This window comes from Pelmatolapia mariae, linkage group LG1 (assembly GCF_036321145.2).
Source record: "Pelmatolapia mariae isolate MD_Pm_ZW linkage group LG1, Pm_UMD_F_2, whole genome shotgun sequence".
Lineage (NCBI taxonomy): Eukaryota > Metazoa > Chordata > Actinopteri > Cichliformes > Cichlidae > Pelmatolapia > Pelmatolapia mariae.
The window spans coordinates 738,226-758,676 of record NC_086227.1 but is presented as its reverse complement, the minus strand read 5'-3'; the positions used below and the strand labels follow the sequence as shown (position 1 = coordinate 758,676).

General features: G+C 43.0%; 2 protein-coding genes across 4 annotated transcripts; both read left to right on the top strand.

The window, feature by feature from the left end:
* Positions 1-54: 54 nt before the first annotated feature.
* Positions 55-10,036, top strand: vps33b (VPS33B late endosome and lysosome associated). The gene is made up of 23 exons (XM_063469471.1): positions 55-265; positions 1,048-1,128; positions 1,238-1,299; positions 1,385-1,434; positions 1,543-1,610; positions 1,701-1,746; positions 1,826-1,920; positions 2,589-2,693; positions 2,811-2,901; positions 2,976-3,053; positions 3,244-3,317; positions 3,401-3,487; positions 4,035-4,125; positions 4,207-4,281; positions 5,259-5,323; positions 5,396-5,450; positions 5,529-5,575; positions 8,312-8,444; positions 8,563-8,636; positions 9,164-9,265; positions 9,361-9,436; positions 9,560-9,679; positions 9,813-10,036. Exons 1-23 carry the CDS (start codon positions 170-172, stop codon positions 9,890-9,892), a joined length of 1,851 nt encoding a protein of 616 aa, XP_063325541.1. The 5' UTR covers positions 55-169; the 3' UTR covers positions 9,893-10,036.
* A 166-nt stretch (positions 10,037-10,202) lies between these two features.
* prc1b (protein regulator of cytokinesis 1b) lies at positions 10,203-19,356 on the top strand. Of its 3 annotated transcripts, XM_063469474.1 has the most exons (15): positions 10,203-10,434; positions 10,657-10,789; positions 12,650-12,772; positions 13,026-13,259; positions 13,461-13,631; positions 13,720-13,869; positions 13,979-14,126; positions 14,203-14,339; positions 15,983-16,078; positions 16,167-16,313; positions 16,394-16,507; positions 16,599-16,712; positions 17,174-17,356; positions 17,494-17,528; positions 18,418-19,356. In XM_063469474.1, exons 1-15 carry the CDS (start codon positions 10,424-10,426, stop codon positions 18,464-18,466), a joined length of 1,845 nt encoding a protein of 614 aa, XP_063325544.1. In that variant the 5' UTR covers positions 10,203-10,423; the 3' UTR covers positions 18,467-19,356. The 3 variants fall into 3 exon arrangements, with proteins under 3 accessions (XP_063325544.1, XP_063325562.1, XP_063325552.1); XM_063469492.1 differs by lacking the exon at positions 17,494-17,528 and having other exon boundaries at positions 17,174-17,279; XM_063469482.1 differs by lacking the exon at positions 17,494-17,528.
* The last annotated feature ends 1,095 nt before the right edge of the window (positions 19,357-20,451 follow it).

Genomic DNA, 20,451 nt, shown 5'->3' with positions numbered 1-20,451 from the left:
GCAGGGAGGATAATCACAGCACAGATCTCTGACTGTCTTACATGTTTCTGCTGGTTTTTGTATCTCCATTATTAAACATTATATTTGTATATGAGTTATTTATTTATTTTCTTTGTTTATGCCGGTCGTGGATGCCTGAGTGTTGTCCGGTCTCCGTCGTGTGTCCAGCATGGCTCACAGTGCCAGGAGAGACTCCCCGGAGCTCCCCGACTTCTCCATCCTCAAGAGGCTGGCCAGAGATCAGCTCATCTACCTGCTGGAACAGGTAGGAGCACGTCACAGCTCCTGCCGAAGACATACACATCAGTAATATGATTGGCATGTATAGCATGGATATGGCACTGTTCTTCTTTTTTGTTTTTTATTATTATACTTTATCATTTGACTGCACACCCATTCACGAGCAACACGTCTGTTGGTATCGCTCACAGCACAGAGGACCGCACTGACTCATCAAACATCCTGAGCAGCGTCCGGTAGATGTTGAAGGACCTCAGTGATGTCAGAAAATAGAGACTGCTTTGGCCTTCTGTGTTTTTAATGAAGTCTACTGTATTTCTTGTTTGTTTTATAGAATTATAAATTGTGTTTATGGAGATAACAACAAGCAGTTTCACTGGCAGTGGCTTTTAAAAGTGCCCACCAGCTAATGGAGTGATTTCTGCTGCAGAATCATGTCTATTTCTAATGCAGTGCTGCTGGAGGGCCAAAGATTGCAGCCGTTCACTTGAGATTTTATGTTGAGAAATATTCCTATATGCTGAACTACACTGTCTTCACATGAAAATTGTCACCACCAAACTACAGTTTACTTTTGCCTTAGGACTCAGTTTTACAGTTTAATTTTACTTAAATAGGCAAAAATGAACATTGTCAGAATCAGTGGAGAAAGTGTAGAAGCTGTGTGCAGACTAAGCCATGCACGCATTAGTTTGTGATGTACTTCAGACTCGGTGAAGACAAATCACAGGAACTACAACAAAACAAGTGATGCTTTTTGTGTTGTGAAGAGCAGATTGTCCTACAAGCCGCTCTCTTGTGTCACAGCTGCCTGGGAAGAAGGACCTCTTCATTGAGGCAGACTTGATGAGCCCGCTGGATCGTATTGCAAATGTTTCAACACTCAAGGTGAACTGCATCAGCTGCTGCTCTCCTGCCTGTTCTGATAGGGCGTCTCTTCAGGATTACTGCACTTTCACTTTAAAAGCTTTTTGCCCCCCCCCCCCTTTTCTTTCAGCAACATGAAGTGGACAAACTCTACAAAGTGGAACACAAACCTGTTATCAGCACCTCAGATCAGTGAGCCTGCACCTTCATACCTTACAGAATTGTAGCCACACACCTGACGTGCCCACCTGACAATGTGGCGTTGCTCTTTTTCCAGGCTCTGTTTCCTGATCCGTCCAAGAATACAGACTGTGAAATGGATATGTGGTAAACGGAGATTCTTTTTATTTATCTCGTCTTGATGGTTTTATTATAAAGTCTTCTGGTGAAAATGGATGAAACTGAAGCAAAGTGACATCTGCATTCTTGTTGCAGATGTGGTGAACACAGACAAGGTACCTGGAAAATCCCGAAGATACAAGATCATCTTTACCCCTCAGAAGGTGTTTCTCTTTCTTGTCTTGTGTCCGCGCTGTACTTGTGATGCTTCGAGTGCTTGATACTGACCTGCTGACCCTTCTTTGTGTTACCAGTTCTATGCGTGTGAGGCCGTGCTGGAGGAGCAGGGGATCTTTGGCGGTAGGCGTCTTTCTCTTTTTGCAGGAATAACGAGTGTGAGTGAGGAGAAGTGTAAAAGCTGTTTTTGCCTTTCCTGTAGATGTGTCCATAGACGAGTGGCCTTTCTACCTGCTTCCTCTTGATGATGACATCATCAGTCTGGAGCTGCCAGAATTCTTTCAAGACAACTTCCTGGTTAGTAGAGGCCAATTCCTTGTATTGATCATTCGATCACTGATCATTTAAATCCTTTTCTAGTCAGTGTTTTAGTCATCATTTGTTAATGTGAAGAGGTTCTGTAGCAGTACACAGACTAATGAGTGAACACGTGCAGCACTGAGCAGCTAGCTGTTTCCCCTAAATGACGAAAAGCAAAGAAAAGAATATTGGCCTCACATGCTCTTGTTGGATACATGCATGACTTGTTGCTCTGCATCAGTGTTTGATTCAGTTTTAGACTTTTGAATAAAACGTCATAAAACGTTATAGACTCAGTCTAAAATCTGAAGTTCGTTGTGTTTTTACTGATCCACGTGGTTTACAGAGCGTTTTATTTACCTTGACATGCAAACATGTTTTTGTGAGAAACACAGAGCTGCTCGTACCGTTGTCCAGATGTGACTTTCTACATTCCATCACAGTTTTTGTCCTCGAGCTTTAGTTTTGAGTTTTCGTCGTTTCTTTCTTTAAATTCCTCATTTCTGAAGCCGACCGCACAAAGGAAGTCTGGGTGTTGTAGTGTTACTAATGCGTTAATAATCAACAAATCATCACATTTGAACTGTTCATTGCTGAATTTATAAGCCCGTAGTTGAATCAGAAGTGTAACTACAAAATCTCTGATACATCCTGTATTTTTCCAGGCTGGAGACCAGCGCTGGGTGAGGACCGCCGGCAGTGCTCTCCACCTCCTGTACTCCCTGTACGGCCCATTCTCAAAGGTCTACGGGATTGGGCGCTGCTCAAAGGTGCCGTAAGATCAGAGACCAGAAGCTAGTCGGATCAAACTAGTTTAACTTTTTCACATCCAGTTTGTCCGTCGCCTGCTTTGGTCTGTTGCTGATGGTAATTCTGTGTGATCCCAGATGGCGTACGAGTCGTGGAGGGAGCAGGTCGAAGAGGGAGAACAAAAAGCTCGTCAGGCTGAAATTGGGAATGTTTTCCTTATTGACAGAGGTGAGGAGGCGCGGTGATCTCAGAGGACGATGGGCCGTGCCGTTCCCGTTCTAATGTCGTCGTTGTCATTGCAGATGTGGACTTTGTTACTCCTCTGTGCTCACAAGTTGTCTACGAAGGACTTGTTGATGACATCTTTAGAATCAAATGTGGTAGGTGTCAGTAAATCTAATCCACTCACACAGAAACACGTCACCTCTGACCTCTTGAGCAGAGCGTTTCGCCCTCACATTCTTAGCTCTTTTGAAGCCACACCGCTGGTTGTGGTGTTTCCCCCAGCGCCGGCTGGGGGACTTTTAAAAAATATCCATATGTTGTCTGATCATTCCAACTACTGTCCAGGATGTGTGGAGTTTGGACCTGATGTTACCTCCTCTGACAAAAGTGTGAAAGTGATGCTGAACTCTCAGGATAAGGTAAGGCTCGTCTTAGTCTGCGGTCGGCTGCACTTTGCTAATTGTCGTGATTCTAATAGAAAAGTGTGTCTAATGTTTTGTAGGTGTTCAGTGAAATCAGAAATGAGCATTTCTCCAACGTCTTTGGTTTTCTCAGTCAGAAAGCCAGGAATCTGCAGACTGCATATGACGTGAGTGAATGTTGATACTGCTTAGAAACCATTGCACCCGCGGCTCCATTTGGAGAGTCTTTGTACAACACAACCTTGAAAAATGGCATTTATATTTGCATTGGTGCGTTACGTGTTTATTACCTCGTGGTCGTGTTTTATGTGCGATGCCAGCCAATAGAAACAAATAAAATGCTCCTGCGTCTCCGCTCTCTGTTTAGGTCAGCAAACATTTTTGTCCCTCTAGTTTTTCCTCTTTCTCTGTACGTTCCAGTAGTTTCAGTGATCTCGCTCCAGGAATTTGCTGGAGTGACGTTTGTGAGTCTTTATCTTGACACTTTGACGCTATAATTGTTATTGTCTCAAAAACTACGACAAAAAAGTATCTGGAAATTGTCCGGATGATCTGACGGTGCTGAACCCCTCGCAGTGGTGGTGGGCTGCGTTGATGCGACGTGTAGTTACATTTAGTTACATAGTTACATAATTATGACGTAGCTGAAGCATTAGTGACCAGTAAGGATAATAGCTAACACCTTTTGTCTGGTTTTCTTTGATAACTCTACAGAAACGTCGGGGGATGGACATTAAGCAGATGAAGACGTTTGTGTCAGAGGAGCTGAAAGGGTTAAAGCAGGAACATCGACTGCTGAGCCTGCGTGAGTGTTACAGTATCCTACCGCTGACTCCGAGCGAAATATCTGCACGGCTGCGTTGCTGAAGAGCATTTTCTCTTCCAGACATTGGTGCCAGCGAGTCGATAATGAAGAAGAAAACAAAGCAGGACTTCCAGGAGCTGCTGAAGACAGAACACTGTAAGAATCCTCCGCTCTGCTCTTTGTTCCAATCACTTTCATTTAAGGGACTTTTAACGCCTTAAAGCACAAAACAAGCTCCATGTTTGTTGGTTTCATACGTGTGTGCAAGAACATGAAAGCTCTCCAAAGACTTTGCTGACCAATGAGTCTCATGTTTTCAGTACTTTAAATGAACTAGAGATGATCCCATTTGAGAAGGGTGTAACTTGGGTTATCTTTTTTTATTACTACAATTTACAGATGCCCCCTAAATGCATCACAAGCAGGCAGTCATAAACCCAGCAAAAGTCACTGAAACAGCAACATTATCTCCCTGGGTTACGACGGGGACTGGTCACGATGTGATGCTAAAACTGCTGCATTGTTTTCTGTGTCCTGTTTGCCAGGACTGGGAGAAGAGCAGTAAGATCAGTGTTAAGAGTGGGATTATAAGCAGTGACAGCTTGGACTTGGACCATAGTTAAGTTAGGTTTATGGTAGTTTTTGGCACTTAAACGTGAGGCTTGAGAATGCCATCCAACCATAAATCTATTTCCTTAAGCACTTATCCAGTTTAGGGCCACAGGAGGGCGGAGCCTATCCTGTCACAGGGCAAGAGGGAGAGCACACTCCCTGGACAGATTCCCAGTCCAGTGCAGGGCCTACCACACAGACAGACAACCATTAATACTCACAGTCACACCTGTGGCCACGTCTCTGTGAGGTGCCAGAATAACCTAAGAGGACAAACTTCACACAGAAAGTTCTTACTGTGAGGCAACAGTGCCTGGCCTGAAGTGCACTGATGTGGAATAAAGTCCTGCAGAGACGGCGAAACAAACACGCCTGTGTGTGTGTGTGCTCCTGTCTCCGTGCTGCACGTTGAGTCACTCAGTTCATTTTGTTTGTGTTCACTACTAAAAGTTGTCAAAGATAATAGTTTGTAGTGTTTTAACCCCAGGAGCAGCAAATCTTGTTTCCTTGTGCTTTCCCAGTGCTACTGGAAGGATTTGAAATCCGTGAATGCATTTCTTACATAGAGGAGCACATCAACAGACAGGTGAGTGTTCTTCAAGAGTTCAGCAATAAGCGCACTGCCAAAAAGTCCGAATGACTCTTTTCTCCTGTCTAGGTGTCCATGGTAGAAAGTCTGCGGCTGCTTTGTCTGCTGTCTATCACAGAAAACGGTGAATCATCCTTCACTGGTTTGTCACAGACTGTTGTCGTGTCCTGTTTACAACTGTTGTGATGCTGTTTTCCTGCAGGACTGCTGCCAAAAGACTACCGCTCACTGAAAGCACAGTATTTACAGGTGAGCTACAACAAATCTCTCAAAGTGTTTTTGTTGTGGGAGACAGAGATGGGCAGTATGCGTTACTGTAATCCGATTACTTTTTCAAGTAACGAGTAACGTAAGGGATTACTATGGCAAAATAGGTAATTAGATTACTGTTACTTTCCCGTAAGCACGCTGCGTTACTGCGTTACTAAAACCGTGAGGATTTTTTTTGCGAGAGTGTCTCATGACAGTGACGTAAGCGAGTGCGACGTTCGTGACAACAGCTGTGTGCAGATCAACAATGGAGTGATGGAGAGAGTATGAGCGTGCAGCGTTTAAAGCGTGGAAGTACTGACCTCACTTTGAGTTTGATTCTGTAAAAAGTGACAGAAACATTAGCGTCCGCTGTTCACAGCGTGGAAGAAAACTTCTTTTTACAGCGAAAAAACCTAAAAAAAACCCTAAACGTCCGAGCAAGCACCAAATACGCTGCCACGGGAATGTGAAACTCACAGAGAAGCTGCCGTATCCTTCCACTGACCTCTGCGGCTCACCTGCACCAGGGCAAACCTCCGCCTGCCCCACTCCTGCTATACAGGTGAAAATAGAGCAACAGGACCGCTGACTCTTTGATTTTATTTATTTACTGCTGTGTTTTACTTGCATCTATTTGAAAGAGTGAGTGTAAACACAAAAAACTATTTTATTTTATGTGCAGGAATCTGCAGAAAATAGGTTTAAATGTTAAACAAATTTCTTCCAGTCAGAGAATGTTGCATATAATTTAATGTTTGCTTGATGCGTAAAGTTAAAAGATTAAAACTAATAAAACAAAATTTAAAAAGAGACTTTTCCATTTGATTACATTTTATATGATGGATTATGCAGAAAAAGTAGAATTGGGCTGAAAGATCTATCACTTTATCACCTATTCAGGTTGTAAATCATGTTTTTTTTAAAGTAACTAAGTAACTAATTACTTTTGAAAATAAGTAATCAGTAAAGTAATGGGATTACTTTTGGGGGAAGTAATTAGTTACTGATTACTTTTTTCAAGTAACTTGACCAACACTGGTGGTAGAAGTACAAAAGCATTTGTGTACCTTTGCTTGAAATGGTATTTTCTGCTGTTTATTTTTTTAAAGCTATTTTCTGTTCATGTTTGCTCAAAAAAGATCCAAGTATACAAACAGCATGTAGGCTGATACTGGCCGTCAGGGATTTGTGCCATAACACTCCTATCTGTCATTTTTGGAGCTCTTGGTGAATAAAAGTCCAGTTTGTTTGTTGGAAGAGCAGAGCGCCGAGGAGACACCCGTCTGAGACGGAGGAAATCAGGCTGACAGCAGAACTTCTCACAAAGCAGCTGCACAGTTATAACACAGTTTCTACATTTGCCTGTTAAATAGCAAACACACACACACACACTTCTTCCTTTGTTTTGTGTGTGTTTTGTGCGGGTCAAATACGCCTGTAACCATCTCAGTCACCCTGTAATGTCTTCATTATTGTGTCAGTGACTGTCTTGGAAAGAGCGGCTGCTTTCTCAAATGATTTATTTATGTATTTAACTATTACACAGTGTATTTGCTGATAAATGGTAGGCTGGTACACTACATGAACAAAAGTATTGGGCCACACATGTTAACCTTTGAACTCAGGTGTATAAAACCAAGCAGCTAAACGTACAGTCGGCTTTACTTCAGCTCTGTGAGAGAACGAGACACTCGGTGAATTTGAGAGACTTGCTGAGGAAACGTCAAATGGACAAAGTGGTGTAAACGCCACTGGACTCTGGAGCAGTGAAAACATGTCCTATGGAGCTACACGCTTCTCTATCTGACAGTGTGCTGGACCATTCTGGGGTTTGCTTATGACAGGAGAGCGCTGCCTGCCTGACTGCACTGTGCTCACACAGATAATGCTATGGGGTCTTTTCTCCTAAAGGAACGTTGTAATGCTTCCCGGGTTTGGGACTGCTCTGTGAATCCAGTTTTGTAGGAACATTTTGAGTGTGGCCCTTTTCTGTTCCTACATGAGTTTGCTGTGGGCCCCGACCTCAGTCCCAATAATGAACTAGGTTGTGAGCCAGGACCTCTCATTGGACAGCAGCACCTGACCTGGATGAACCGTGCAGCCCATTATAACCTGTGGGTGTATGATGGGATGTTTGTAAAGCTCCTGTAAGATGTGGTGTGTAGGTGGTCCTGTACTTCATGTAGGGCGTCTTCTTCACCGAGTGATGTCGACCCCATACGAGCAGATTAATGCAGTAATACTTACATATCTGTAATGTAAAGCATGTTTGTCTCTTTGTAACCTGAGATGACAATGAAATATATTTTTTAAACAAAGACTCGGGACTTGTAGGCTCACAAATATCTGATTGTAAAAGAATCTGAGTTCAGCTTAAATCATCACTAAATTTTTCATTTATTCGTTGTGAGCTTTCACTTAATTTAACAGTCTGGCCCTGTGGGGAAAAATAATAATACAGCCTAACCCTACACTGGAGCATGAAATGTAAATCAGTCTGTAGCTGAACAAAGATCCTCCTCTTAGAGTAATGCTTTGGAGAACGTGCAGCGTCCAGCTGTTTGGGGGCCTCACAGGCTGTTGTCACAGATCTGAGTGTTTTTGAGGCTCCTCAGCCAGCCTGTAGTGGCAGATTGCTCTTTGCTGCCAGCCTTGGCTTGTTAAGCGTGTGCTCATTTTGATAAAGAGCCATGGGTCCAATGCCTGACATTTTTCTCTGTCTGACCTCATCAGAGCTATGGAGTGGATCACCTGCTCACATTTTCCAACCTGAGGCAGCTTGGGCTGCTGGTCGAGCAGCAGCCGGGAGAGACGCTCACTGTAATGGAGAGCAAAGTGGGCAAACTGGTTAATGATAAAACTGCAGGTGACAGTGGCTTCTCAGCCCAGTTTTAGCCTTCTCCACTTACAGGAAACCCTGCATTGCTCTGTGCATCGAGACACACATGCTGTTTGACTCTTTTCTTCTTCTTCTTTGTTTCCAGGAAAACTGACAGATGCCTTTTCCTCTCTGGCAAAGAAGAGCAATTTCAGAGCCTTGAGCAGAAAACTTAACTTGGTAAATTATTGTTTAGGTGAACATCTTTGCTCAGTTGTATTTGTGGACTCTACAAGAACAACTTTGTGTGGTTCACGGTTCAAAATAAGCCGTATCTATGGTGTACTGAGCCTCGGTGAAGCACTGTGTTCATCCTGCTTGGAAAAAAGGCTTTAAAAAAAATCTCCTCTCCTTGTAAAACATCCCTCTCTTTAATCTGTTTTTCTGATTGGTTGGCCCAAACAGAGAAAAGAGTTTTAAGTTGGGATGACCATATTAGCAGTGTCCTCTCAGTGACATCAGACAGAGCCACAAGTAAAAAAAAATCACTGTTTACTTCTTTCACATAGGCTGACCTCATTGTTTGACACTTTTAACGAGCATCTGCAATCATAACACTATATATGACACAAAAGAGTAACATATATTCTCTTTAATTAACTTTATTTTGTTTAAAAAAAATACAGCACATACTTTTCCTAAAGGCATTTTGTTTTTCATTTCTGATTCTGTCAAATGGTAACGTGCTCATCATATTTTGCATCAAGGTGCCAAAGACGGATGAAGAGTACGACCTGCGTGTCCCTCGAGACATGGCTTATATCTTCAGTGGTGCCTACATCCCTCTGAGCTGCAAACTCATCGAACAAGTAAGTCAACCAGGACACATTCAGTCTGTGGATATGATGGGGGGGCAGCCATGGTAACTTTAAAAAAAATTCTATTCCCGGTATGTATTGCATAGGTGCTGGAGCGAGACGGTTGGACGGGGCTTGAAGAAGTCACCAGGCTGCTAAATGGGCATGAATTTGCAGTTACAGGTTAGTTCAATGGCAGGTATAGTGGATTTGAGGCTAATGCTAAAACAGAAAAGGAGACTGTTGTAACAGACGTCTAACATCTAAATGTCTTTGATTTGACCGCTGTTCTCCTTCTCCGATCAGGGAGCGGCGGAGTGGATTCAAGGGGAAAGAACGACACTCAGCGTATCATACTGGTCATGTTTCTTGGTGGATGCACCTACTCTGAGATTTCTGCCCTTCGGTTCCTCGGCAGAGAGAAAGGTAAACATTGTGATGGTGTGTAGGGCCACTTAGGCAAAAATAAAAAATGTGAAAATCTGAAATGGGAGACGTATTTTTTTATTGTATTGTTTAAAAGCAGAAAATAACAACCATTTCTATTTTTTTCTCTCAGGTTATAAATTCATTGTGGTTACAACTGCAATTACAAACAGTTCCAGACTCCTGGAGGCTTTGCTGGACAACCACGTATGAAGCCTGGCAGCTCATCATTATGGACAGAACTGCTGAGGAGCCGCTGTGCATTCCTCCAACACTGGCATTAAAGATAAAGAAATGCTTCATTCTGGTCTGTTTCTGATGACGCGAGAACTGTAAAGATGTGTAAAGTGAATAAACGTTTCTTAACATCTTCGTTGGTTTCTATGTAGTCGCGTTTACCGGCTCTGCTGTGAGCTCATCAGTTTCAAATTAACTTTCTTCTGTTCTGCTACGTGACGTCAGCGCACCGTCCGTGCGATCGGTGCGTTTGTTTTTTGACGACGTGCAGTTCATTGCATGCAATGGGTAGAAGAAACCCTGGCGGCCCGATGTGGTGTCACAAAACAAGCGCACTGGCAGCACGGGCCAATCGGAGAGCGGGACGCTGCGAGTCGCGTATTTTGAACTGTGTACAAACGGACTGGGCGCAGGACAGAAGCGGCCGTCTGCGGCTTGACGTTTCCACAGGTGGTTTACGTTTTAAACGGTTTTACCGGTAATTGTAACGGGCTCTGGAATTTAACGATGAGGAAAAGGTATGTTTAAGTCTCCTTGTTTCTCGCAGTGGACTCAGTATTTGTAAAATCTATATTGGGCTCTTAGTAGCTTACTGTTAGCTAATGTCAAAGGCAGTTCGTATTGATGTGTGCGTGTTCCAAAAAATCCTGTTGTTGTTATAATGTTACGATTATATTGGATTATCGATAGCTTGTGAATGCTGTATTATAAACGACGGTGTCTCCTGCGTTTGTTTTTAGCGAGGTACTCGCAGCGGAGGCGGTGTCGTGCCTGAATAAAGCGCTGTGCCACCTGAAGGACATTTGGGAGGAGATCGGCATCCCGGAGGACCAGAGACTACAGAGAACTAATGTAGTCAAAAGTCACATAAAGGTGAGACCATTTCACATTTACATGTAACAGTATGTGTAACCTCTGATCACTGCTGATGTGTCAGTGACGCACCTGCTGGATTGTGACCGGGTTTAAATTTTAGTCTGGGTCCTATCATGGTGTAGGAACACCAACACGGGGACAGGGTGCTTTGGGTGAGTGTAAATCTGGATGACAGCAATAAAGAAGGATGGGATTGGTGCTTGCATTCATTGTGAGAGAAACGAGACTGGAGACATTCAAAGAATCCTGAAAATCTGCAACAGCAAAGGTAGTGGGAGAAGGTAAACTTCCAGGGGGAGGGGCTTTTTAAAGCCTTGTGTTTGGGCAAAGTCATCACAGTTTTCATCAGATTGTAGTTGTTCTGTTGGAATTATCTGTAGTTTAGGGCCACATGCAGCTCAGTTTGATCTTCGGTGGATAAAAACAGTCACACTTAATGAATCGTCCATTTGCAGAACAGAAGAGCGCAACATGAGACCTCTTAAGAAACATAAGTGCATTCCTTTAAAAGAAATGTAAACTGTGTGTTTGCTTTTTTTTAAACACTTTGTCAACTCTGCAGACGTTACGTGTGCATTACTGCACTGTGTCTCTTACATCTTTGTGGAACAGCTGTGCTCTTTGTCAGTGACCAGTTCTCTGTGATGTTCGCCCTTTGCAAAGCTATCTCATGCTCTTCTTTTGACTTGCTGACATCAGGGGAGTTTGGACAACGCTTCAAAATATCTGCCTGAACAAGTGCTCAGAAATATTTCAGTATGACTGTTGTAGAGTGGCAAGGCTTGTTACTAAGAGATCTTTGGCAGTGGAAAATATTTACAGCTCTGCTGATATTAATACCTCAGCCGGTCGCAGCAGATGGCTTTTACACTGCAGCTGCAGCCACTGGAGCGCAGGCCGCATCACCTCTGCCTGTTCGGTCAGCAACATCAGTTTGTCGCTGATGTTGGGCGGTAACCTTTAATGTTTAAACAGATCCAGTTTAAGGTTTCGCTGTTATAATGTGCAGCACTAACCTTAAACAGCAGCACTGAGAGTTTATTTCAGCGCTCTGTGTGGTGCATCGTCAGGTTGCTGCAGCATCCATCGCTTGATCTCTTGCAACACTGTTTATATTTTTTCAGATTCTGTATAGATGATCATTTTGTCATCATCTGATAATATATCTGATTGGAGTAGACCTGCAGATCATTTTGTGTGGGAGAGGAGTCATGTGACCCATGAAACACCATTTTATGAGTTTGTTCAGAGTCTGAAGTTGAAAGCTGATCGCCACTGTAGTGATGCCTATTATAGTCTAAAAACTATGATAGAGTTAAAGTTATCTGCAGATCGGACGCATCTGGAAGTAAATCTGTTTCTGTGCTATTGACATGAAGTTTTCACCAGAAGTCAGTAACAACCCGTCTAATCCACACATGCAAAGAATTCAAAGCCAAGGAAAGTCACGACACCAGCAGAAGTGCATCAGGACTGAAAGCAATTTCTGCCACTCAGTGCAAACTAATATCAGCTGATTCAGTCCCAACTAGAATTGGTGATTGTTCAAAATTTATTTTATCCGCCTTATTTCAGTAGCAACATCAGAACTAATATCTAAACAGATACCATAGTTTGGGTAAGTTGTTGCTATCTTAATGTGCATTTTAAAGCTAAGGACTGTGCTAGCTCTTTGGTTTACCTTTACAAGGAGCAGTATGCTAACCACCAAAGTCTTTGTTGTAGATTATAGCTGGATTTCATGAACTGAAATGACTGTTTCCTAAATAATCACAATAACCTCCCATGATCAGCTGTTGAAGAGAATTTTGATATTTACACTAAACTCCTGTTTGATTTGCTGCATTTCTCCAACAGAATTTATTAGACATGATGATTCAAGAAGAGGAATCTCTGAGAAAGAGGCTCATCCTTAGCCTTCAGACATGCAAAACAGAAATGGAGAAACTCTGCTTGGAGCTTCAGCTGCCCGTGTTCGAGGTAACAGCGCGTTTCCATCTCAACGTGTTTAACTGGAAACTGAATCAAACATTTAATTATCCTCCTTGGCAAATGACTGATTATATCATTGATATTCAACAAGCCTAACCTGCTTCCTCCTTTTGCTGTAAGACCATTTCTAACGTCATGCCTGTCAGTCACTGTAGTTACCAGCTGATGTCTTTAATGACAATTCAGTGATTTTTTTTTTTTTTAAAAATACTTTTTGTGTTAAATTTGTTTGCATATTAAGGAAGAGGCTGGCATCAGCATGCTCCAGCAAGAGAAGAACATCCGCACACAGGTGGAGGTCCTGATAAAGGAGAAGGCTCAGCGGATGCAGCAGCTGAAGGCTCTGCTGGAGCAGGACCAGGACCTGTGCGACGTCCTGTGCTCCGTGCCGTACGGCATCGCTCCCGACTCCGTCCCCTCACTGGAAACACTGGACAACTTCCACCAGCACATCGCCAACCAGAACGAAGAGAGGGTAGGACCTCGTAGTTCAAACCACACCTCTAACAGAACATGAATGTGGCTGCAGGAAGAGAAACTGTGGGATGAACACTGCTACGAGCAGGAGAGATGTCACTGCACAGGCTGAGATCAGTTTGGGTGCAGCACTGTTTGATGAGCAGCTTTTGTTTCTTCCTCTTTGTTATGTCACATTTTGACTGCTTCATGTTTCCAGGTGAAGCGACACGCTGAGTTCACGGAGCTCAAAAAGCAGATCATTTTATACATGGAGGAGCTGGACCGTGTCCCCGAAACCAGCTTCGAGAAGGACGTGGTCTGTGAGGAGGAGGACTCTTTCTGCCTCTCCAGAGACAACATTACGTCACTCAAACTGCTTCTTTGCCAGGTGAGCAGAATCTTTTTCTTTTTTTGCATAAGTCGTCATTTCAGCCCAACCTGCTGAGTTGCTAACTGATGCTGTGTTGATCTTACAGCTTGAGGAACGCAAGGCAGAGAACGAGGCCATGTGTGAGAGTCACAGAGAGAAGATCCAGCAGCTGTGGGACAGACTGCAGGTTCCACAGCAGGAGAGGGAGGCTTTCAGCCAACACATGGTCACGTCCAAGAAGAGGAATTTGGACGCGGTGAGAAGATGCTGCAGATTATTTTTCCTGTTCTTTGTGGACAGCTGTGAGTTCCAGTTCTGTGGCTGCTGTTTTGCCGTGTTGTTTGATCTTTATTTGTCCTCCTCAGTTACAAACAGAAGTCCAGCGTCTCGAGGAGCTCAAACTGCAAAACATCCGCAATGTCATAGATGCCATCCGCTCTGAGATCGCTGTCTTCTGGGAGAAGTGCTTCCTTAGCACAGACCAGCGGCAGGCTTTCACACCATATTTTAGTGGTGGGTTTTCTTGTTTGTCACACATTCATTTAGCCTTTTTTAGTTTTTTTAAACTGAAGCTGACTGATTGTTTTAGAGGACTTTACTGAAGATCTGTTAAGTCTACACGATGCTGAGATCCAGCACTTGAAGCAGCATTATGAGGATCACAAAGAGCTTTTTGAAGGGGTTCAGCAGTGGGAGCAAAGCTGGAGACTCTTCCTGGAGCTGGAGGTGAGTTTGACAGGAAGCTACGTCCATGTATAACACTGACACAAAATGAGTTTGTTTTATGTCTACTGAAACATTTGAATTATAGTTACATCTTGGACACGATGTGTAGACTCTCAGCTTTCATTTTAGTCTCTGAAGTGTTTAGGAGCTGAAGCTCCTCCACATGTGCCACCCTCCTTTTTTTAAAGGGACCATGGGCAGGTGTGTGCGATTCCTTCGTTATATCATTATTAATAAAAGCCTGCAGTCTGAGGTGTGGTGCTTGCATTTGGAAGATTTTGCTGTAAACAGATCACATGTGATCAAAGCAGCGCTTCATGCAGGTGAAACGAGCCATCCTTAAGCTGCAAAGACAAAAACATCCATCCAAGAAATTACTGCAATATTAGGAGCAGCAAAATCTACAGTTTGGTGCAAGAAAGAAAGAAAGCTGTGGTGAACTCAGCAACACAAAGACCTGGATGTCCACAGACATCAGTGTGATCGCAGAATCATTCCCATGGTGATGAGAAACTCTTCACAAAGTGAATAACACTCTCCAGGAGGAAGGTAGGAGGTAGACTTATCAGTATCCAAATCTACCATAAAGAGAAGACTGCATGAAAGTAAATGCAGAGGGTTCATTGCAAGGTGCAAAAAAGAAACCATCTCAAAAAGCCAGCACAGATCTGGACAAACAGATGAAACCGACATCAACCTCTACCTGAATGAAAAGTGTGGAACAGCTGATGATCCAAAGCACATCATCCTTAACACACGGCGTCACGGACTGAAGCACAGAGTGTGTCCCTGCAGCTGAATGAACTCTGAGGTGTTCAGAGACTGTCTGCTCAAATCCAGCTACATGCAGTCAGACTGATGACGGTGTTTCATAATACAGATGGACCACGAGCCAGAACATACAGCCAAAGCACCCCAGCAGTTTATTAAAGAAAGAAGAGGAATATTCTTTATTGGCCAAGTCAGTCACCTGATCTTAACCCAACTGAGCATTTTACTTGTTGAAGACTAAACTTTGGACAGAAAGGCCCACAAACAAACAGGAAGTGAAACCCGCTGCAGTAAAGGCCTGGCAGAGCTTTAAAGAGGAGGAAACCAGCATCTGGTGATGTTCAAGACTTCAGGCTGTCAAAGCCAGCAAACAGTTTTCAAGCAACTATTAGAAATGAACATTTTATTTTCAGTTAATTTGTCCAATGACCTTTGAGCCCCTGTAATGAAGGGGTTGTGTTAAAATGCTTTATCTGGTCACATTTTTATCGTCTTTTTGTTCAACCCACTGAATTTAAGCTGAAAGTCTGAGTGGTTTCATTTCAAATTCACTGTGGTGATGTACAGAACCAACATTAGAAGCAAGTCATCTCTGTCCAAATATTTATGGACCTCTGTGCTGTGACTGCTCTTAAATCTCACTCAGATGATTGTTTTTAATTATAAATCTGTTATACAGCTTATGAACATGTGTGGCAGGAAAAGCTTATATAAATAACACATGAATATCCATGTTTCATCACTTTAAATGAACATTTCTGAATTCATTTGGAAACATTTAAGCTTTGTCACTCCCTTAATGAACATGTTCTGTTTGGTAATGCTGCTTCCAGGTCCAACTCCATTTCTTTCACTTTCTTTCTTTCCTTCAGAAAAAAGCAACAGATCCATCGAGGTTCACTAACAGAGGAGGAAATCTCCTCAAAGAGGAGAAACAGAGATCTGACCTGCTTAAAAGCCTGCCAAAGGTAAAGAGCGAAGGCCACCTCTTTCCTGAGCTGATAATATCCTGCAGCATGAATCGTGTGTGTGTGTGTGCGTCTTTCCTTTTTAAAGATTGAAAAGAGATTAAAAGCCCAGATCGACACTTGGGAGCAGGAGCAGGGTCGAGACTTTCAAGTAAGCGGCCAGAAGTTTCTGCAGTACGTGGAGGAGCAGTGGGAGCTGCACCGAATAGAGAAGGAGAAGGAGAAGCTGGAGAGGGTAACGAGTGTTTGTATTAAAAGCTTAACCACGGTGTTTGCTAACGGTGCTGATGATTCATCTTTCCACAATCTCTGCAGCACATTAAGAAAAGCAAACAAACGGAGGAGGACATGTTGTACGGGACCACAGTACGAACTCCAACCAAGCGCAGGTTCCTGGGCGCCGCCACCCCAAATAAATCACGAAAGATGGTAAATGCCAGCTTGTAGTCGTGGTTTCGGTTCTTGCTGTAATTAAGCCGCCGTCTCTGCAGCACTGACCGTGCTTCGTCTCTATCATCAGGGTAATGCGACCTCCAGCATTTCTAGTGGCACCTCTAACAGCACAATGCGCTCTGTCTATGGCGGGACTGTCTGCCGCTCGCCGGCGCCGCGCCCTCCCCTCTCAGCAAACAAGGTTGGCTTGATTTTTGGGAAACCTGTTTCCATCGAAAGCATGCTCACTGATATTTGAGCCTCGGACGTTGGGTCAAATATGTTAGATGTTTTTCCTGGTTCGTCTTTGGAGTCAGTTAAACACAAAGTGGTCAAACTGATCCATCACCTGGATATAAACATCAGTTGCCTAACTTATTATAACCTGTCTATTTTACTGCTTCATGCTAAAACGTGCCATAGTTGCATCGTGTTGTGTGACTGTTACAGTTTTCTTATCAGCAGAGCATGCCTATAAACACGTGTTGTCTTATTTTTTGTTTCAGTGGTGCAGAAACCTTTCATGATTTAAAAATATTCTCTTTGAACTAATTAAAGTACAAACAGTGTATTTATCAGTGTTTTGGGGGATTGAGTGAGTTGGTGTAAAGAAGCAACAACTCTGTATTTCTCTGATATGACTCTGTCCTCCTCCATCATCAGAGCCTGGCAGTGCGGACTCCGGGGGGCTGTAAACCCCCCCACCCGAGACTGCAGGGATGCAACAAAGAGAATGAGGCACAGCTGAAGGGCAGCAGCCCTCTGAGGGGTGCGTTGCTGACTCCTGCTAGTCCACAGCGTAACTTCAGCATAGCCTCTGTTGCCAGCACATACTCAGAGTTTGTGGTAATTTAACACTTTTGTCTCTAATCTCTGCATGTCTTTATTATTTTGGTCCCTCTGTTTCTGTGCAATAACATATTAAAGCATAAAGTCAAGGGTGAAGTACACGATAATGCTTATGACGTATATTTGTATTTTAGAGGGACTTGGTCAGCACTGAATCTGTTCAATCAAGGTGTGTTTAAAGTCCTGAAACTTTGCATAATCCTAACGAATCGCCTTAATCTGCTCTAACTGCACGCTTCAAACCAAAGACAGAAATCACACTTAAAGATAAAATTAGCAATTAACTTCTTAAACGTGAAGGCACAGATTTATGGGGAGCATAGCTTAACAGTGGGCTACTCAGACACTGTGGATGTGAATCAAGGCTTCTGAGCCCTCTGTTTCACAAGGTTTCTTTGCGCTGTATGTCATAGACGGGGAACCTCCTTAGTATGGAGCTGTGGGTCTACATTAGTGATTGTGAGCGCAGGAGCTCCCGTCCATCTCCTGTTCAGATTTTCTGCTTATCGGATCAGAAGAGATTTGGCTCGAAGGAGCTGAAACACTCTGTCCAACTGAGGGGCTCCACGAAGAGCAGTGTGACGTGAATCAAGATTTTTAGACTGTAAATCATCCAAAGCTGCTCTACTGAGTCTACTTTATTTCATCCAGCAAACTAAACAAATCCACAATCATGACCCTGTCCACAGAGGAAGCACGTACATGTGAGAGCAGCCAGCTAAGCTCATACTAACAGCTAAACGAGGCTCTTTGGGCTTCTGTGATTGGCTTTTGCTGCCACGGTCACTGAAGGTTCTCCAAAATGTCACCATTAACCGTTGTTGGGTGTGCCGACATGTCAGCGACGGCTAATGCAAGTTCAGTGTTTGGACGCCTTTATTCATCTGCACTGCTGTTGCTGCGAGCACTACTTACATGAGCAGCACTTGTATATGCGTGTAATTGCCTGATTTGCACTAACAGTGTGTCGTGTGTTGACTGTAGGGATTAGTGCCTTCTTCTCTAACGGCCCGCACACGTATGTGACGTCGCGCTCACGCCTGCTCGTTTTTCCACAGCGAGACCTGTCCAAGACCTCCGACGCCAAGATCCAGCACGGCATCCTGAACTCCACCACCACCACCAACCTTTGACCTCTCCGCTCTGATTGGTTAAAGTTGAGGTCTCATTCAACAAGTGTCACTACCTTTCACAGCGACCTGCTTGTCCATGTAAATGAAGGCATTAATATATTATGTGTTAAATGTTTGAGAGCAAAGGCCCGAGGAAGCTTTGGGGTGTTTGCCTGTCCCTGAGGACAGTCAAACCAACACTACTTTGGCTGTATAATTTTACAGTTATTCTAATAGTATTGTCCATATCTTATACTGCACATTGTTGTTTTTTAGAGAAACAGTTGAATAAGAAGTTTAGCTTTATAATGTTATGCAATCTGGGGTTGCAGGCCATATATGTATGATGAATGCATTGCACTTTGTTTAGGAAATATATTGCTGCGATTAGTGTAATTTCACACAGACTCACACTGTTTCCTCAGTCTTTTTTTTCTAAATGTTTCTGTATATATGTCTCTATGCTGTTTGTGTTTTTAAGCTAATTCACAAAGATTTCAGGCTGTCAGGACTTTCAAGCCCCTTTTTAGACAAACCCTCTATAGTAACATAGCTGTGTTACACCATGTTTGCCTACATGCGTGACACCGCCATGTCTCTAGTGAAGTGCAACCGAACTTTTGAACGTTTGGTTTTCTCCACTATTCTCATTAACAGAACAAACGAAGGATTAGCACGTGTGCAGTCTTTGTGCGCTTCAGTTTCTGGCTTGTGTCACGTTCAGATCTGCACACATGGGTCCATCCTGGTAAAGTTGCCACGATGACTCTTGCAGAAAAATGCTGCCAACAGATTATGAGAAAAGGAATGAGTGTCTGAGAGGGGCTTTAGGTTACATGTTTGAAATCACAGAAACAGAATATCACAGCTGATTTTGGAAGCAAGAAAAATAAATGAATACATTTTTCACTCAAAGACTCTTGTGTCTGAGTAGATGGAGGAACAACAATAAGGGTGTAATGTGTGACAACAAAGAAACTGGTTGGAAAAAAAAAAAAAAGGCCGTGGAGCCCATTTGCAGATTATTTTTAAAAACATATCAAGACAGACAAACCCCAAAGTTTTCAGAGGTTTCTCAGGTTTAGCCAGTGTAGCACAAACATGTTTGACATCAGCTGCTCTGGTTGGTTTGTATGGAACGCCAGGACTGACATAATGAATTAATTAAATACACCATTAAATAATTAAATGTGGCAATAATAAATTAAAATTTTAAAAAAATAATTAATTAAATCAATATTTACAACACAATTAATTATTGTCACATTTAATTAATTTTTTAATGATGTATTTAATTCATTTTGGCACTATTGTCCCCTTCATGTCTCGCCTTGAAATAATTTTATCTGTCAGCCTCACCCATCAAACTAAGCAAATCTTCCCTTTGGCTTCACCTGCACGAGTGCAGAGGTAGGTCTCCCCTGCAGAATTGGTTTTCCCTGCGTCGGGAACAGCGCTGGGCTCTCCAAATCACGGACAAACAGTATCCCACATTCTTGATTTTTAGTTCACAAACACTTGTTGTAATGACTAACTACTCCTGACATGTTGGATTTGTTAGCTCTTTATACAGTAAAGTTACAGCAGGATACAAATAACATCAGGCTGATCCTGCCACGATTTGTTCCCCCTGTCCAAATCACAGACAAACAGGATCCCACAGCTGTTTATGTTTTTGAACCCATTTTGCACAGAGAGGCATTTTTTGAAAAATGTATTGATAGCAATGTTGAACATTATTACACAGGAAAAAACAACTACACGTAAAATAATCACACTGTGACGCCTCTGCCTTTGTAAATGGAGGGACAGTAACTGCGTGTGTGTGTCAGCGTGTAAAACCTGCAGATAGAGACAAAATACTGTTAATCTATCTGCCATTCTGCAGTTCATCTCATGTAAACAATAACGTGGCACACAGCGTGACGTGGAAAAAGGCACATACCTTGTATTCCTCGTCCACATGTAAACGCAAAAAAG